Source organism: Xenopus laevis, chromosome 3L (assembly GCF_017654675.1).
Source record: "Xenopus laevis strain J_2021 chromosome 3L, Xenopus_laevis_v10.1, whole genome shotgun sequence".
NCBI classification, from domain to species: Eukaryota; Metazoa; Chordata; class Amphibia; order Anura; family Pipidae; genus Xenopus; species Xenopus laevis.
The window spans coordinates 106,031,306-106,051,294 of NC_054375.1; the positions used below are offsets into that span (position 1 = coordinate 106,031,306).

The 19,989-nt window shown below is 38.3% G+C and overlaps 1 protein-coding gene across 5 annotated transcripts in view; it reads left to right on the forward strand.

Annotated features, from left to right (window-relative positions):
- Positions 1-19,744, forward strand: part of rab27a.L (RAB27A, member RAS oncogene family L homeolog) — a 32,899-nt gene extending 13,155 nt beyond the window's left edge. For 3 of the 5 annotated variants that reach the window (XM_018250957.2, XM_018250959.2, XM_041585088.1), the window contains 5 exons: positions 10,153-10,325; positions 11,780-11,865; positions 14,477-14,580; positions 16,644-16,767; positions 19,054-19,744. In XM_018250957.2, coding sequence (XP_018106446.1) covers positions 10,153-10,325; positions 11,780-11,865; positions 14,477-14,580; positions 16,644-16,767; positions 19,054-19,252 — 686 coding nt within the window. In that variant the 3' untranslated portion in view covers positions 19,253-19,744. 5 annotated transcript variants of the gene reach the window in all.
- The last annotated feature ends 245 nt before the right edge of the window (positions 19,745-19,989 follow it).

A 19,989-nucleotide genomic window follows, 5' to 3' on the forward strand; every position in this document is an offset into this window, starting at 1 on the left:
CCCCCAACCAGTAGCTCGTGAGCAACATGTTGCTCTCCAACCCATTGGATGTCACTCTCAGTGGCCTCAAATGTGCTTATTTTTGAATTTCAGGTAGGGTTGCCACCTTTTCTGGGAAAAAATACCGGCCTCCTTATCAATAACATTTGGATCAGCCATCATTTCTACCGGCCAGGTGGCAACCCTAATTTCAGGCCAGGAGAAAAGTTTTAGTTGCACCAAAAACAGAGGTACTGCCAAACAGAGCCTCAATGTAGGTTGACAATCCACATAGGGGCTACCAAATGACTAATCACAGTGCTTATTTGGCACCCCAAGAACATTTTTCATGCATGTGTTGCTCCCCAACTCCTTTTACTTCTGAATGTTGCTCATGGGTTCAAAAGGACCCCTGACCTATACCATGTAGCATGCTTATCAATTGCATATTTTATATGTCAGTATTATAATAGAAAGCAGGACAAATCCAAGGCAGTAGCTATGACTGTATAAAGTGCTTTTTTTTTTGATAAAGTGCTTTTATTGGGGAAAAATGCTCGAAAAATGCAATAAAAGCACTTTGCAGTCATAGCTACTGCCTTGGATTTGTCCTGCTTTCTATTATAATACTGACTGTATCAATTTGGGTGTGGACACAGGACACCTTGCAGGAGAATCCACCTACATATATTAAAGGTGAGCTACAGCCTATTTATAATTGATTTAACATATTTTATATGTGTCTGGTATGATAAGGTGGCATCCCTAGGAGCATGGTTTCATCTCTCAGTAATTCTCTTACTGATACCAGAAGCATGGAGAGGTCATTTATTGCACTTTATTTGCCCAACATTTCTTCATACATCTCTTGCTGATGCTGCCAATGCATCCTTCTTCTCTATCTTATGACTATGTCATGGACACTTTGTTCACCCCCCTGATCTGTGCTATGCTATGTACAAAGCAACTGTGTAATAAACAGGGCATGTGACTTCGGTGTGTATCCTGTTGTAGGGAGGTAGTGACCCCCTCCCCCAAAATTGTTGCGGTGGTAATGGCTAAATACATGGGTTAAGCACCTGCACCACTCTGTGCAGTGCACTGTGGGTTGTCACCTGCAGAACAGGTTGTTAATATATTTTACTTTGTAATCAGCCTCATCATACTACCTATCAATCTGTGGAACAAACGTTGAGTAGTTCCAGCAATGATGGTGCTCATAATATAAATAAAAAACATGGATGTAGTTTAACCCTAGGCCCTGGAAAAACATACATCTGAGTGATTAAAGGAACTGTAACATCAAAAAATGAAAGTGTTAGTAATAGAAATATAAAGCAATATTGCCCTGCACTGGTACAAGTGCTGAGTTTTCTTCAGAAACACTACTATTGTTTATATAAATAAGCTGATGTGTAGCAATGGGGGCAGTCATTCAAAAGAGAAAAGGCTCAGGTTACACAGCAGATAGTAGATAAGCTCTGTATAACTTAATGGTGTTATCTGTTATCCACTATTTAACCTATGCCATATAGCCTTTTTTCAATGTCCACAATTGCTACACAGCAGCTTGTTTATATGGACTACAGTAGTGTTTCTGGAGCAAACAGATCAGGTTTACCAGTGCTGTGCAACAGTACATGATTCATTTTCATTTCTTTAAAACACTTTCATTTTTTGGTGTTACTGTTCCTTTAAGGAGAATAGCTGACGTTTGGTGGCTTTAGCAGAACTATGGAAATGTTAGATAAAAGTGATGATTATTATGTTACAGATAAGTAGCCTGTATTGAGTAAACGTATGTACAAAAGGAGAATAATTTTAAATTAAATATGTTTGGTAGGGCACTTTTATGTTTTTTGCATGGCAATAAAGCAACTTGTTCATGGTCTTAGGGTGTTAAAAGCGATCAGACGCCCTGCGCAAAAACGCAGGCGTCAAGACGGTAAGCAATAGCATTGTCGAATGGTGTCCTAGCGTTGATCCTACACGAATGTCGGATGCAGACGATGCGCACTGCGTCTGCATCCGTCAGTCGTGTCGCGTCGGATCAACGCTGCAACTTTATCCAACATTTGTATTACCCTATCTCCATTGCATCCGATTTGACGTCTGCGTTTTTGTGCAGCGCTACGGATCGAGCCGAAAATGCCCGTGTAGTCCTACCCTTAGAGTTAAACTACAAGGGAGATTTTTTAGGATGGTGTTAGATTGACAGATTGCTTCCTACAAGTTGAATGTAGTAATACCTTGACTGTCAGATGAAAAAAACACACCAGCCAGCTTTATCTGATCCGACTTGCATTAGAGCGGAGTGGGATCAGATTTTTTAGCATCTCAGAAATTCTCGTGCTGTTGCAAGACAAAATAAAATCTGACCCACAAATCTGATGAAAAAATCTCCCTTGTAGTTTAACCCTAAGAGGTATAGTCTTCCTTTTAAATGTTTGCTTTATCTGTCTTAGAAACAGCTACTATGTTGCCATAAATATTTCTGACACATTATATCTACATGAGAGTCCCTCAGTCTTCCCTCACCCTGTCTTCTTCCCTGCTGGCCCTACATCATTGTATAAGGAGGAAACAAGCGGTAATCCTAGAGTGCATTCCATGATGACTTACTTTTCAGGTTTGCTTTATATCAATTGGAATTTAAGAGCTGGACTTTACCCTTCACTTTGGCATGGGTGGTTCCCTTTCATTAATGTGTTCTTACATTTTTTCCTTACTGATTTCATCTCAGCTGTTGCTAGTTATAACACGAGTTCAGTGAAAGTAACAACTAAATTTTGTAACACAAACATCAATCATTATGACCCACAAAACAATAGGTTATTATTGTCATATAAATGATGTAGCACATTAATTGACAGCAGTTGCCTCAAGTCATGCACTTACTAACGTAATTCAAATTTTGCAAGAGACATAAAAATAAATTAAGCCTTGTAAATCAAATGACAAAAAATTTATTTCATTTCTCTCTGCCCCATATATCCAAAGGAATACAATTTCAGTGTGATAGGCTTAAAGTAATCAAGGTATGCAGAGTTCTATGTCACAACAGGCTGCTCAATTACAGCAAAATGAATCTCTGGGAAGGGGATCCAGTTTTTCCAGTTTTGCTCCTAAAATTGCCTTGGAGAGTGTGCAGATAAAAAAATATATAGAAACATGGCTTTCAATTGCAGTCAATTTACAAATAATCACTGATGATGTTTACGGTTTATTATAAAGTTGCTTGGAATGGAATTTGCCTTCATTATAAAAAACTGTTTCTGAGTGATCCTTTTTAATGAAAAATAAACTGAAAATTAATTTTGCTGTTCAACATTGTCATAGGAAATCCTTGTCTGTGTCACACTGAAGATAGATTTGAGAGTTACTTCCTTTTAATAAGGTTTCATGGTTTGAGCTTTAAGTTGTATTTAAATCATTATTATCTTTTGTAAAGAAATAAAGCTGCTGCTTGTTAGAGATGGGATTGTTTCCACTTATAATGAATAATTTTGACGACTGGCTTAAAAAAACCAAACCAAACAAAACAAAAAAAAACCAGGTGCAGGCAGTAGCGCAGGCCTGCCCTGTAGGTATACAGACATTAGGCACACCTTCAGCTGCATTTACACACTGACATTAGTTGTAAGCAGGTGACACGTAGGCTGATAGACTGTATGCTAAACAGGTGGAGCGAGAAACTACTTGTGTTGAACATTTACCACAGATTTACAGCACAACTAATTTTCCTGCTTTGTTGCATGTTGGAGGTGAGTTCCTTCTTTCCCTTATTCTCAAATATGACAGTGTTCCCTTGTTTTAGCTGCCTGGTTTCCAGAGGGAATTTTACAGGCAGCCCTGGGATCTGTACGGGCCATTGTTACACTGTGACTTGATCCTCATGGTGATGCGAATGGAAGTTATTAATGTGCCTGTTCAGTCCATGGCCTGGAAGGAAGTTGTTTGCAGAGTGAACTAGAGCACATCAGCCTCTACAAACTGTTGATCAGCACAGAGCCCATTTCTCTTCACAGATACAAAGCTTGGTTTTCCAGTAAACATAACATCTAAACAATACATATTACTGCAGTGTGCAACAGTCAGTGGAGTATTTTACATGTTCACATAGGTGAAGTTGAAAAAAGGAACCAGATCTTTGAAGTGTAACCTTTTGCTTCAGAAATCCTATATATTTATTTCTATATATATATGTAGACTTTTGTTATAGAAGGTTTACATACCTTCTGTCTGGATGCCGGCACAACTCTTGTAGAGGTGTAAGTTGCCTCTACTAGCACTCTAGCCTTTCTCAAAAGTGCTGCTAGTCGAAACGTTAGTTCTTATTTTTGACTAATAAACACTGTTATTTCTTTGTAAGACCTGTGAGTGTGAGCCTCCTTCTGGTATATATATATATATATATATATATATATATATATATATATATATATATATATATATATATATATATTAAAAAAACAGTGTGGTGCCAGCACAACTCATGTATTGGGTCAATAATGTCTGGGTGCAAAAAATTCAAAGCATAAATCTAGTCCCATCGAAGAATCGCACTCTCAGGTCTTATATACCTATATACTTTATATATATATACTTTATATATATATATATATATATATATATATATATATATATATTTCCACAATAACTCATAACTCCAGAATGATTCGCACTCTCAGGACTTATAGAAAAAATAAAATTAATCTTTATTTACAGAACTTCGGTCTGTATATATCTATATATATTTATTGTACATATACTGTATGCATATAAAGGACCTTTGATGCTATGGTCCGACCTATACATGAAAACATTTCCCTCTGCTCTGCAATATTCCATTATATATCAAACAGCCCTGCATCAAGCAATTCATACAATTCTTAGAAAAAGGCCACACTTCTGTCGCCTTACTTGTCCCAAGTCTGCTCTGCCACTAGCCGCTAAACTTTTGGAAAATAAGAGTATTAGCACATGGGCTGTTTCTTGGCCTGGCTGATAAACAGACCCTCTGCTGGCATCTACTTACTTGTGTGTCTGCACCCATGTCAGCCTGGGTGCAGACACACGATGTGGTTTTTGGCACTGAAATTCACGAGTATGCATTTTTGTGCCAAAATCCGCTCCACATGCCTGCGCTCAAGCTGACATATTTTCTCTGGGTGCAGACACACAAGTGAGCAGATTCCATTGCTAATACGCAGGCCATGAATCAGCTGCATGTGGCATTAGCCTAATGTTTTCTCTTACATGGCTCTGTTCTGATCCACCTCCGTTGCCTTTGATAACATTGACCATGTCCTAAGGCTTAGTCCAAACCAGGCTATTTGGGGAGATTTAGTGCCTGGCGACTAATGTCCCCGAACCGCTTCCTCTTCTCCTGTGCCAGCTGTAATGAGAGTCGACTGCGTTATGACACACGCGGTGCTTCATTTTCCGAAGTTGCTCGAAGTTTCCTCGGCAAGTTCAAACAACTTCGGAAAACAAAGCACCTCGTGTGCACAGGAAAAGAGGAAGCGGTTCGGGGAGATTAGTCGCCTCAAAGAAGAGGCGATTAATCGCCAGGGCCCTAAATCTCCCCGAATCGCCTGGTGTGGACTAAGCCTAAAGCAAATATTTAATTCCCTTGGTATCTGTAATCAAGCTGCATCCTGGTTCTCCTTCTACCTTTCTAACCAGTCCTTCTCTGTAACCCATCCCCTTTAGCGCAGGGCCTAACAAAACAAACCCATCAAAAGTAAAATCTTGGTAATTTTATGACCCCCCATGGAGATTGTGATTATCATCTGACTCAGAGCTGAATGTACCCACATATCCGATTAGTGGTTGGCTTATTGGCAATCCAGATCAGTGCAATTTGGCTGTGCTATGTAGCTACATTTTTGATATTGAACTAATCCACTTGATGGCAACTAGGTTGTTATACAGAAAGTCAATGGAAAATGGAAACATTTTCAGTGCGTTCAAAGATTCTGCAAGTGGTGCCAGTTGCGCTATTTAAAAGACTTTTATTTTAGACTTTTATTTTCCAATTATACAGTATTATAAATCATAATCACCATAAATAACCTCAAAAATAACTTTATTTACATTCTTAATGCTGCTTCTGTCTGTGTTTCTTTATATTTTAGATTGTATGTTGTTTAATGAATCATCATCATTTCTTAACTAGTATTCCAAATGTGTCTTTTGCAAAAGCTTTATTTAACACTTGTTAATGTGGATATCAAATGGGCTAAGGAGTTAAAATGAATGAAGAATATAGGAACAACTATACAGACACACCCATCTCTTTAGAATGCTGCTTGAGAATGAATGAACCAAGTTTTGTTTCTTGTGAGTACTGTCCGTATACAAAAACAATGGGAGTACAGTGTAGGAATGTTACAAAAGCTGCTACAAATGCCAGGGGAATGATATATGCAGGGTACTGATTTCTGGTTCGTCAAAGCTACTATCTTTTGTGTTCAGGGTGGAGAGCCCTTCAGTATTTGTTCAAGGAGGAGACAATTTAAAGCTGATACAAGCTTTATGTTCACACGGAGGGGGACAAAATATATTGAGACCAAATCATTTTTTTCAAGACTCAGTGTGACATGAAAACAAAATATTTTAAGAAAAAAATGTCATATAAACGAATATTTGTGTACAACAGCATAACTAAGATACTGTGTCACACAACACAATAATTGTAGGGTTCCTTATAACTTTGGGAGTAAGACATTTTCATGGGACTGGCTTATCAGTCAGGGTCCCACAGCAGTCACAGGGTCTGCTTACTTCATTAAATTTACATTTGCACTTAAGCTGCTCCAATTGAATCCAAAAGTTACAGCATAACTGGTAGAGATGCCAACCCAGTGGTTTTGTAATTTGGGTGCATTTTGGCCACACACTGTTCTGCCCCTGGCCATTCCCCAATAGCATGTTCCCAGCTCTGCCTGTTTTTGAAGTATATTGTGATATACTTGGGTGTGTTCCTGTGGTTTTCGTTGGAGGGTAAATCAACAAATCAGTTACAAATCACAGGAAGCTGGTGCCTGAGCTGTTAATGTGACTAGCTGGGTGGGGAGGGGTCAAATATAATCAGTTTGTCTGGGTAGGTGCCCTGCAGAAACTGTAGCTTTAACATGTGCTACATGATTTATCTATGGGTACATAACTAAAGACATGAACGTTTATGGGTTTATTGGGGGAGTCCTGTTGGCATGAGGCTCTGCCATATAGTTAGTGCCAGGTGCAGGCACAAAGGGTTTGGTTACATCGGCATCAGTATCTGTGTTATGTTGTATTCTGATGCTTTTATTTCATTGGTGTCCTTACATTATCATACATTAAATCTGTTATTTTCAGTATAGTTAGCATTAGGATGGACACAAAACCTTTGCAGATAGGCAGGTTAAAAAAAGTAAAAAGGTTGAATTTGATGGACATGTGTCTTTTTTCCACCTAACTTACTATGTTACTATATATATTGGAAATTTTGCTTATGCTTTAATGCTTACAGTTACTGGTGTCCAATATCAAAGTTAAAAGTGCCGTTAGGCAAAACGGACATGAAGATCCTTTATTTTACAGGATTACACACACAAATGGTAAATGGTAGCCACACTGGGTGTGTCAGGGAAGAACAGTAATCATGGTAGTAAGGGCTCTTACAGACAAGCGTTTTTAGCTGCGCTCCCCTGCGTACCGGTTTCATGCGTTCAACCGCAGGGGAGCGCAGGAGTAGACGCACTGAATTCTTTTCAATAGGCTGTACTCACACAGATGCATGTAAGTGCCGTACGCAGGAAAAATGCAACATGCTGCATCCCCACCTGCGTTCGGCACTTACATGCGTCTGTGTGAGTACAGCCTATTGAAAAGAATTCATTGCGTCTACTCTGTGGCTGAACGCATGAAACCGGAACGAAGGGGAGCGCAGCTAAAAACGCTTGTCTGTAAGAGCCCATAGAAACACACCAGTGAGTGAAGGGGGCTGTTATAGTACTCCAATTATTAACTGTCCAGCTCACCAAGCCTTTCTAAGCAATGCTGAGGATGCTTATGCAACATTATATTAGCTGCTATTTTTTCTTAGGTCCTGTTGTTTATTACAAAATCTAAAGCAGTAGGTTAGATTCCTACCTCAGAACCAGTGACTATTTCACAGAATATATAAACTGCCTATTGCTCATAACTACTCCTCACTTAACTTGAGGAACTATAGCTCATGTGTTTCATCATTGTCTGTATGAGTAAATTGTTTTGAAAAGCAAGATTGTTTTTCTACCCTATATTGCTATACATCCAGCTATTGTAGTGTATAAACGGTATGCCAGTCACAACTGTTGTACACTTCAAAGGCAGTTGACCTAGTTATATAATTGCCTGTTTTTATTAACATGTTATATTTTACTATAATTAGATCCACGTGATTTCTAAAGGTTTATCTTCCATGCATCACACACACACCTGTCAACAAGGATATTGGTAGTATGGGTTGCGGAATGATGCCCTACAACAGGACCGCTCCTCCCCTGGTTCTTGACAACCACTAAAATAACCAATAAAATAATACTTGTATATTACTATGAAATGGGCATAACAAAATGACTGTATCTGTCTCTTCCCCTGCATGATTTCTCAGCTTGGCAGAGCAAAATTGTATTTATAAATGTCTTGAATGTAATATTGAGAATAATATTAACTATAAAATATATATATTTTTTAATGTATCTCTACAAGAGACTGATATCATTCTGTCAACAAATTAGCAATGTATTTTGCCATTCAAACTGGACCAGTAGGTCTGTATGGACCATCTTGAGAAGATTAATGCTACTGCTTGTCTAATCTTATTCTCGTGTAACAACTGTGTCCTAGATGTTCATCAATTTGCAGGGCTTTGGCTACTGTTAGTTGCTGTTTAACTTGTTTTGTGGCTCTAAGTTAGTCATTAACTCTTCTTTGCTTCATAAATTCTGGCCTGTTATGTTAGCTGGTTGAGCCAGTCATTCTGAAATAGCCGAGATTATTTCTCTCTCTGCACAATAGCTTGTCACTGTATTCTGTGCAGCCATATGCATATGTTGGTAAAGATGTTTTTCCCATTTTAATGGCAGAAAGGGTGGTACAAATGCAGAGGCATAACTAGAGGGGGCGGGCCCTGGCGCGGGACGTGCAGCCGGGCCCCACCCCCCTTCGTACAGCCGGAAACGGCCGCAGAACTGAGTGGCGCGCGAGCTGCCGGGGGGCCCGGGCCCTGGCCCAATTGCACCCCCTGCTCCCCCGGTAGTTACGCCACTGTACAAATGTATGCTCCTATATATATATGAACAGAAATAATCTTACATGTGTCTGCAGAAAGAGATTATAAGCAAAATATTGATAAATAATGAGAAATACAGTTGTACCCAATTGAAGTAGTTTGCACATATTTGGTAGAGATGTCCATCTGTATTTAATATTTTCTGATTTGTATAATGTCTTCTGGCACTGAAAGAGTAGTCACAATGAATTGTGGTCTTGTGTAACTAGTTTGTCTAGTTGCATAGTACTTATGGTTTTTGTAACCAAATAGTCTGAAATATGTTGCTGCAATTCACTAACTAGCATTTATAGTTACAAAATCATTCTTAGGAAATATGCCTTTCTTCCCTTTCCTTGATACTGACATGACCAATATTATTGACCAGTGAAGTATAATAATGTTACTTTTTAGATACAACACTGCTAATTATGTTTACTTGTGTCAACATGTTTTCATGGCACAGTGAGTTCTCGTACGGTAACTGATAGTCTTGGTGTCTATAGGTCGCCTTTCATTATAAGATCTTTCACCGATATTCCTACCTAAGGTGGACGATATCAGGATTTATTCAGATCGGCCCTAAGGCAAAGCGATCAGATTATGGCAGTTGGAGCGAGGACTGCATCAACTAGCTAATGCAGTCCCCAATCCGATGGGAACATCAAACCTACCTGCTTGACAACTGGATGATTATTGGCCAGAAATGGGCTCGTCAGAGGTCCCCATACACACTATAAAGGGTCAGTGTTTGGCCACCTTAAGGCACTAAGGGCATTAAGCAACTTCAGTGCCTTCACTTGCTGTTCCATTGCAGCAGATTGTGCAAACCTTTGCAGTTGTATACATATTTTGTGTATTTGTTTTTCTAGGTCACCAACCAAATTTCAAAATGTCCGATGGGGATTACGATTACCTCATCAAATTTTTAGCGCTGGGAGATTCTGCAGTTGGAAAAACTAGTTTCCTTTATCAGTATACAGATGGAAAATTTAATTCCAAGTTTATCACAACAGTGGGCATTGACTTCCGGGAAAAGAGAGTGGTAAGCTGTGTCACTGTGGTGTATGTTTCAATTTCTTTCCTTTTTCTTTCCTGATTTCAGTGTAACAATATTTGTAAATGTGGAGTTGTAGTCTGCACTTCTCTGGAGAGAATACACTGTGTTTTAACCTTAACCTACCTTCAACCTAGCTGGGTGCAAGACAGCTACTAGTAGAGCAGGTGTAATATGTGACTCTTGCAGTTGGGGTGGGCCCTTACTATATGGTTTAGGAAGGATCAAATAGTTGAACTATAACACTCAGGTTGAATAACCAAGACACCAGGATTAAGGATAATTATGCCAAGCTTTACTTTAAAAGGGATGTAAAGGCAAAAAAATAAAGTCAAATTTTTACTTTCTTAAAAAAACAATCTATCTCCAATATACTTTAATTAAAAAATGTTTACAGTTTTTATATGCAGTAAAATTCCCCCTTCATTTTACTTGCTCTCATTGCTGTGGATAGGAAACTTCAGATAGTCCCTAACTGCTCTGCAGGGAAACGATCATACTTTGAAACGGCAGGGGAAGACCCCCCACCTTACTTCCCAGAAGTCCAGCAGCTTTGTTTGTTTCCCTGTAGAGCAGCCAGTGACTGTGTAAAGATTTGTATCCTCAGACCCAGTGCAGTCTGCATATTCTGATCATTAATCAGTCTTGCTGTATCAGCTTATATGGCACAAATGATTTGACTTGTGCTGCTTTGATAATTGATGACGATCCCTAAGCTTAACCTCCCAACTGAAGCCCAGACCACACTGAGCATGTGCGTAGTCTTGGTCTTGAAAAGATGTTTAACATAGTTCCAAGATGGTGACTCCCTGCCGCCAACTTTGAAAACATAAATCATTTGTCATTTAATTAGGCTTCTGGTGCAATAAGTTCATGTTTATAATTAGAATACAATATACAGCATTTCTCTGCTTGATAATTTGTGACGATCCCTAAGCTTAGCTTCTCAACAGCTGCTCAGAGCCCACTGAGCATGTGAGTGTCACAGACACTTTCCAAGATGGTGACCCCCTGTGACAAGTTTGAAGTCCTGGATCATTGCTGCTATTGAGAAGCTGAAGCTTTAGGCTGGTGCAATAAGTTCAGTATATAAAATCTTAAATTTTTAGCCATATTCATTTTTAGGGTTTAGTTCTCCTTTAAGGATATACTCTCTCTGTGCTTGTGTGAGTTTCCTCCCGGTAAACCAGTTTCTTCCCGAACTTCAAAAACATACAGTAAATTAAACTGGCTCCTGATGAAACTGAACATATAATGTGTATGTGATAGCCTTAGACTGTAAGATCCACTGAAAAGCACAAGTATGATAAAGAGGCTTTTAAATTCAGGTACATTTTAGGGATAGTAGAAGATAAGCTGTATCTTATAGCTCATAATGTATAGCTAATAAAATTCTTGTGTGCTGTAATAGAACACAATAGTTAATGCATTTTCCCACACAGGTATATCGATCAAATGGGCCAGATGGGACTTCTGGCAGAGGGCAAAGAGTTCACCTGCAACTCTGGGATACTGCTGGGCAGGAAAGGTAACACGGTGTCATCCTTTCACAATCTGATTAACAAATTACTTTTTCAGTTCACCTATTGTTTAACATATCATTTCTAGATTTAATGTTTAATTCACAGAGACTGTCTCTGGCAAATTGCCTGGACTGTTTCCAAATAAACAGACCAGTTCTTTGTTATGAGGATGATAAATTACATTTTTGTATCTCTGTACCTTTCCTTTGTTTATAGCACAGAGCCTCCCACGATTGCACACGCCAGACTATAATGATGAGCAGCCAATTCCTTAAACACAGGGACTGTGCAGTTTTTTTTTAACTTAAGCACCTAATGAGCCCAACTGCTGTGGATAAGCAGGCCAAGTGGGCTGCCCAGTATTGATTTACCTGCCATGGTATCTCCTGCTCTTTACAGGATGGTATTAAAGTTAGAAGCATATGCTGCAGCCAGGTGGATAGACGTGTATTTCCCAATGTGGTATTAATTTGAAAACAATTCACTGGCCTGACCATAATTAGTGGTTACAGTTTATTTCTTTGGGGGGATACTACGGAATGCATATAGGATGCATATGTTTAATTCTGGAAGCAATATAATGTAGATATTTTGACAGGGAAAGTATAATGTTCAGTTATCTTAGCAAGTTACTTTTACGCCTATAATTTCATCCCTACCCATTTATTTTCTTTTGGCCTCCTATTTTTCATAGATTGTTTGCACTTTGGGACAGGGACCTCATCCTTCCTTGAATTGAAACTCCTAGCACTTCTGTATTTATTGTAACTATGTCATCCCTGTTGTAAAGCACTTTGGCACACATGTGGTGCTATATACCATCATCGACTTCATATAGAAGAGGAGCAACCAAACTCACCCTTCCACTTTAATGGGAAATGCCTGACAGTCATACTTTTTAAGGATGAGAAGCTCCAATAGTGGTCCTGTTGGGTGTTCCTGTTAAGTGAAGGGGAGACTGTTGTCACATGGAACATGTAAATGTTTTCAGCATGAAAATCCTCAGTACTGGTTCTGTGAGGTCTCCCCTAATTAAGTGAGAAGGAGGCTGATGGCACATGTAACTCTTCTGCAGGGGTATTTCATCCAACAGACCTCCCTTTTGGAATGAGAAATGCCTGACACTAGTGACACTAGGAAGCAGCAATGACATTTTGGGAGCTTTAACTGCCTGCTGAAATTAGTTGGTGGAGTAAAGTGTTGTGTTCCAGCATTACATATATATCCTGTCTCCAGAAATCCTGACTGTTTCGGTAATTTGTAATGTTGGGCTTGGTCACCTGAGTGAGCCTGGGATAACACTCCCCAACCTAGATTAGATGAAATCCCATGCTTACAGTTTAAGCCTCTAAAAAGACGTGTATCTATGTTGAGAACAAAGAGAAAAAAGACACTCCAAGCTCACCCATGTCCAAAGCAGCTCCCGTGTTACATAACCAGGTGCTCTGCCCACAGTGTCCCCACTATATAATGCACACAAATCATGAAATTGGACAGCATTCCAGTAGAAAGTGGGCGTCAGACGTATTATAGCAGCAGGTTTCTGCAATAAACCCACTTTCTACCGGAGTGCTTGTACAATTTCATGATTTGTGTAGCTATGTTCAGGTTGATATTTGAGCTTAACATAAAAGGTGTGGTTGTCTCAGGTGAAAGTATTCTGTTTTAGGTTGCATTTGCAGTATACAGTGAGTCATACTGTACTATATTGCTTACAAGAAAAGCACAATGTGCTAATATAGAATTATCCATTTTTGGACCACGACTAAAAGAAAGATTCTGTGCAAATCAGCATAAACAGTAATTACACTGGTTTTGCCCTGTTCTTTCATTCATCATTTTGATGCTATAAAAAGCAGCTTAATTAGGCATTTTTAACTGCAAAGAAATATTGATCAATTAAATTGCTTTAGAAAAGATAAGTGCGTCATGGTGATTCATTACATGGACCATTATTGATCATCTCTATTGGGCTTTCTATTTAGAAGACACTTCCCTGCCAACCTGAATTGAATCTGCAATAAAAGCTACAAACAGCTGCTGTGTTCTCCAAACTAAAGTTCTCATGTTATATTTAGTCTACAGTATATATAAATATACAGCTGGGTGCCCAGTATCCACAGATGCACAGGCTGTGTGATTTGGGCCTATCTAAACTCTGTGGGTCACAAAGGAGACTCCATCAGCTACCTGATATGGTCCTTGCTCTGACAGCTAGCATTCCTGGTCTTGTAATCCAATTGTTTGGCCCTAGGGCCAATAATCGGATTAAGCCCTATGTGACAGATGCAGGTGAGACTAATAAAAAAGCGCATTAGTAACCAACCAAACCAATCCCTGTTGACATAGCAAAGCCTAGGGCCGAGGCAGCACACACCATCCTACCCTGGTGTTTCCAACAAAATACCGTCTTGTTCTGCTTGAGTGCACTGAGGGGTGGGGTTGCTGCTCACATATCAGTATAGAGCAGGAGTCACAGTTCAATACTAACAAGGATTTCACTTTACTTGAAAAACCAGCTATTCAACATTGTTTCCGAGTATCTGTAAGACTTGCAGATGCCTTCAAGTACTACTACTGTAGTCATCACCTTCTGTTGTTCTGCTTGCTTTGCAGGTTCCGTAGTTTGACAACTGCATTTTTCAGAGACGCAATGGGTTTCCTTTTGCTTTTTGATCTAACCAATGAACAAAGCTTCCTTAATGTCAGGAACTGGATGAGTATGTATTCCTGTTCTCCTCTTCAGACATATTAACCCTAATATAAACATATCAACTGCATTATTTCCTCAACTGCCACTAATGAATGCAGTGTTACACATATTTGCACTCATAATTGAGCAGTTTAGTTTGTCTTCACTGTTAATATGCAATACATTTCACTGCATAGACTGTGTTTGGATCAAAGGCAAATATCCTATTGTAGGGTTCTGGGTAAGTTGCTCCTCAAATATTGTAAGGAGTTTTGCTTCCATTTTAGTGCACAACTATAAAAATGTTATATCATGATAATTATTTATATCATGATAACGCTATGTTCCTTGTTTTGTAAAGATATTTTTATCTGGCGGTTATTAGCTCTTTTTTTGTATAAAAGTAATATACATTTTAACATAGGAGATAATATGTAAAAGATCTGACACGTCTTAAAAATCCATCTAGCAAGGTTGCAGTTACTATATTTCATTTAAATGCACTCATTACAGGCCTTCTAGCTGGGTTTTCTAGAGCAGGGGTTCCCAACTTTTTTTTTACTTGTGAGACACATTCAAGTGTAAAATAATGTTGAGAGCAACATAATCAGGCAAAAAGTTCCTGGGGCTTCCAAATAAGGGTTGTGATTGGGTATTGGTAACTCCTATGTGGACTTAAAGCCAACAGGTGGCTCTGTTTGGCAGTACACATTCAGGGCCTCTCCTATTCATATTCCAGTATCTCATTTAAATCAATGCATGGTTGCTACAGTAATTTGGACCCTAGCAACCAGATTACTGAAATTGCAAACTGGAGAGCTGCTAAATAACTCAAAAACCACAAATAATAAAAAATGAAAACCAATTGCAAATTGTCTCAGAATACCACTCTCTACATCATACTAAAAGTTAATTTAGTAGTTAACAGCCCTACTCCATGTTTGGTCACCCTTTGTAGTCACTGTTTTGTTAGCAGCAGTATATGCTGGGGGAATTATCTGAGAACTGGTTATCTAATTATCTATCTTGCAAGGATCAAACATATAGTAGCTTTAGTTTCCTTGTATGACCTGTTTAGCTAAAAAAATAACAAATTCCACTGATTATTGTGATTAAAATAAGGTAAAAGTATGTTCAGCACAAGCCCTATTCATTGAATTCATGTGTAAGAAGGGGGTGCACTTCGACTTTAAATACTTTAGTTAACGAGAAGCTCAGATTTAAAGGGATGCCCAAATGGACACTCTTGAACAACATGCACATGTACCTCTCTTAGCGGATGTTAAATGTGAGACACAAGCTTAAAGGAACAGTTCAGTGTGAAAATAAAAACTGTGTAAATAGGCTGGGCAAAATAAAAAATGTTTCTAATATAGTTAGTTAGCCAAAAATGTAATGTATAAAGGCTGGAGTGACTGGATGTCTAACATAATAGTCAGAACACTACTTCCTGCTTTTCAGCTCTATAACTCTGAGTTAGTCAGCGACTTGAAGGGGAGCCACATGGGACATTTCTGTTCAGTGAGTTTGTAATTGATCCTCAGCATTCAGCTCAGATTCAAAAGCAACAGATATGACTCATGTGGCCCCCCTCAAGTCTCTGATTGGTTACTGCCTGGTAACCAGGTTAACCAGTCAGTGTAAACCAAGAGAGCTGAAAAGCAGGAAGAAGTGTTCTGGCTATTATGTTACACATCCAGTCACTCCAGCCTTTATACATTACATTTTTGCCTAACTATATTAGAAACATTTTTTATTTTGCACAGCCTATCTATTTACCCAGTTTATATTTTTATACTGAACAATTCCTTTAAGGCTACAAACCTATTAAAAGTTATTTTTTAGCTCATAATGTATTATGTAATATTCCCCAGTTTGAGGGTGGTCGCTGTGTGGTTTTACATATTTCTGTTTCTTAAAACATTTTAGTTTTATATTTTGGTCCCTATTCTGGGAGCTTTTGCTTTTTTTGTTGGAATATGATGGTAGTTTTAGTTCAGCAACCACTGCAGAGCCATAATTCAGACATTCTTCCATTGTCCAATACAGCAAATATGATAAATTATGTCTCATTTGTTACTGTTTTTATAGGCCAGCTGCAAATCCACGCATATTGTGAAAATCCAGATATTGTATTGTGTGGCAATAAGTGTGATCTGGATGATCAGAGAGCAGTTAAAGAAGAAGAAGCCAAGGAATTTGCTGAGAAATATGGGTGAGTAGTTTCCTTCCATGTATTGTTCAGGCTGTGACCCATAGCTTGCGTGCCCAGACTGAGTATAATGGTCTGTATGTTACTGCCTGCACTAAATAGACCTGCAGCACCACTGAAAGACATTTTAAGCCATCATTTATCTTCAAGATTTAGCTCCAAACATACAGAAACTTCATATTTCTGATTATGTTCTACTTATACTGCAAAGCATTGTTGCAATGACATGTTAGGACTTATTTACATGAATTTTTCATCAGGTAGGCTACATTTCTGCAGAAAATGCAACTAGTGAAACATTCTTCTAATAATCAGTTCATATGGCAGGCTAGGGCAGTATTTGCTTCAAAATGTGCTGTTCAACATGCAGCATGCCTCCATTTACAGTACAATGAATGCACATAATTTATCTCTGGCCCTAATAAAAGACATGCATCGTCCTTTTATCCCGTGTGCAGTAGAAAGTTGATATAGAGGAGCCCATAGGAACATGTACATATATTTAAAACTTAAATAGATCTGTTTCCACCCTCTCATGTTTCTCAAAAGCAGCTCAGTAATCTGTTATATGTGTGTAAAAATTAGCAGCAGCTTGATCTTTCCCCCAACTTTCTAAAAAACTCCACAAAGTCTGATACAAAGCAACATACAGTTTCATACATTAGTTGCAGGCATTTATTAGCTGCTTGAGGGTGGACAAAATCAGCCTGGTCAGCTGACAAATTTATAGCATGTATGAGATGGCCTTTCTGTAATTCGGAGCTTGCTGTATAACAGGTTTCCAGATAACAGATCCCAAACCTGTACAGATATAAGATGTTTGCTATAATCACACACAACAGAAGTGCAGATGTGGTGCCATCTTGAGTTTTAGTTATAGCCATAGACTGTGAAAAACCTAAAATTACATAGTGCTCCTCTGAGCACATCTGCCATTCACATACATTTTCTACATTTAGGGGTCTCTCAGTTATTCACAGTTTTAGACTGTTTTCAGCAGCATAGTGTCAATGATCCTGTGGTTATTACTGGCAATGCATGTGACAAATAGTGGCTGAAACAAAGTTAATGCTGAGCTGAAAGCCTGGTACAGGTATGGTATCTCTTATCCAGAAACTGGTCCAGAAAGCTCTGCATTATGGGAAGGCCATCTCCCATAGACTCCATTTTAATTAAATAATTCAAATGTTTAAAAAAGGATTTTCTTTTTCTTTGCAACAATAAAACTATATTGTACTTGATCCCAATTAAAATATTATTTATCCGTATTTGAAGCAAAACAATCCTATTGGTTTATTTAATGTTTTAATGATTTTTTAGTAGACTTAAGGTATGGAAATTTGTCTGGAAAATTGCAGATTCTGATCATTCTGGATAATAGGTCCCATACCTGTATCAGAAGTTTAATACCTTCTTATAATACAGAAACAAGCAATAATATAGGAAAATGCTCTATAAGTCTAAAACTATTTTCTTGGGTTTAGATGTCCTATATATAATACCAAATGCTTTCCCTGATAGTGCCCATAGTGCAGAAATTGGCTTGCCCTACACAGAGCGAACACAAAATGTGTAGTTGAAAGTAGAAGAGATAGTATACTGTAGAAGGAAAGGAAATGGTGAGTGACTGCTGCAACAAAAGTTAGTAACCATACTGTCAGTGAAGCCAAACAGCATTTTAGCCCAGAAATGGAGTGTCCTCAAGTAATCCACCAAATATATTTACCAAAATTGGCTGTTCAGTGTCAAAATATATAGTTTTTTCCAGCCTACCAACCTGCATTGTATTCCAGAAACCGCTTACCATAGGATTCTGTATGCATTTCTATCCTTCTTTGAATGTTTCATGCTCCAGCTGCAGGCAGAAGAGAGCAAGGCTGGTCAAAACAGCAAAACCAGACACATTTAAATAACACCTACAAGGGTGAAATATTTTTTTAAAATCGACATTTCTCTTTAACACCTAACTAAGAAAAGCACATACATGCTGAGCAATTTGATTAACCTGAATGTACAGATAATAATGCCTATAACTGAAACCCACCTTTCTCCTAAAATATATATATTTTTTTATTCTTCTGTACATATATATCAATGATTTTAAACAGTAGTGGTGTCCTGTTTCAGGCTGCCCTCCCAGCATCTTAGATGTATTAGGGAATGTACTGGCAGCTGACATGTCTTTTGCTGCCTAATCCATGTGTTTCTTTGAGAGGAAATCCTTTGTTGAGCCCTTGAGAACTGGAGTACCCATTTACTGACAATATGTGTGTGTTTCTATATTCCCAGAATCCCATACTTTGAAACCAGTGCTGCAAATGGAACCAATGTAAATAAGGCAGTGGATACCCTTCTAGACCTTATTATGAAGCGAATGGAACGGTGTGTGGACAAGTCTTGGATACCTCAAGGGGTGGTGCAATCCAATGGCCACAGATCTACAGAGCAGTTAACTGAGGAAAAAGACAAGGGCAAATGTGGCTGTTGAGACCAAAGCTTATTTTGAAAAAAAAAAAAAAAGATCCTATTTTCACCCCCATTTTTTAAAAAAAATATTTTTTAAAACTACATTTAAATAATTGTTCTGTTTATAAAATGGGCCATTACAAGACAGCCTAATGCCACAGGCTTACAATCCGGCTATGTACCAAATGACATTTCCTAAGCATAAGGATTCTCATCATCCACAACCTCATCCAAGGACACCTACTAAACCAATGAACAAATTGGTCACAGGCTACTGGCTATAGTAGCATTTTAGCATTTTATTTACAGCCTTTTGTCTTACAATGTTGCATATAACAGTATTTTCTGCCTTTCTCCAGAAGTAATCTTATAGTACAAATATTTAAACTCTTGTTTTTATAAAGAAGATGCTCTAAAATTCTGTATAGTCAGAAATCAGAAATGTGTCCCAGCCCATGTATGTAATGTGCCACTGTTATAATGAATCACTTAAAGATATATACTGTTTTTGCAATTCTATCATCATCATCATTTATTTATATAGCGCTGTCAAGATACGCAGTGCTTTACTGCAGTTATAGCAAACAGGGAATAAATGGTGGATAACAAACAAGGATTACAGAATACAATTCTATAAATATAATATATATATATATATATATATATATATATATATATATATATATATATATATACGAACAGAAGGACGGCACTCCGCTATAGCCTATGATTAAGGGAAGGAGTTCCCGAAACGCGTAA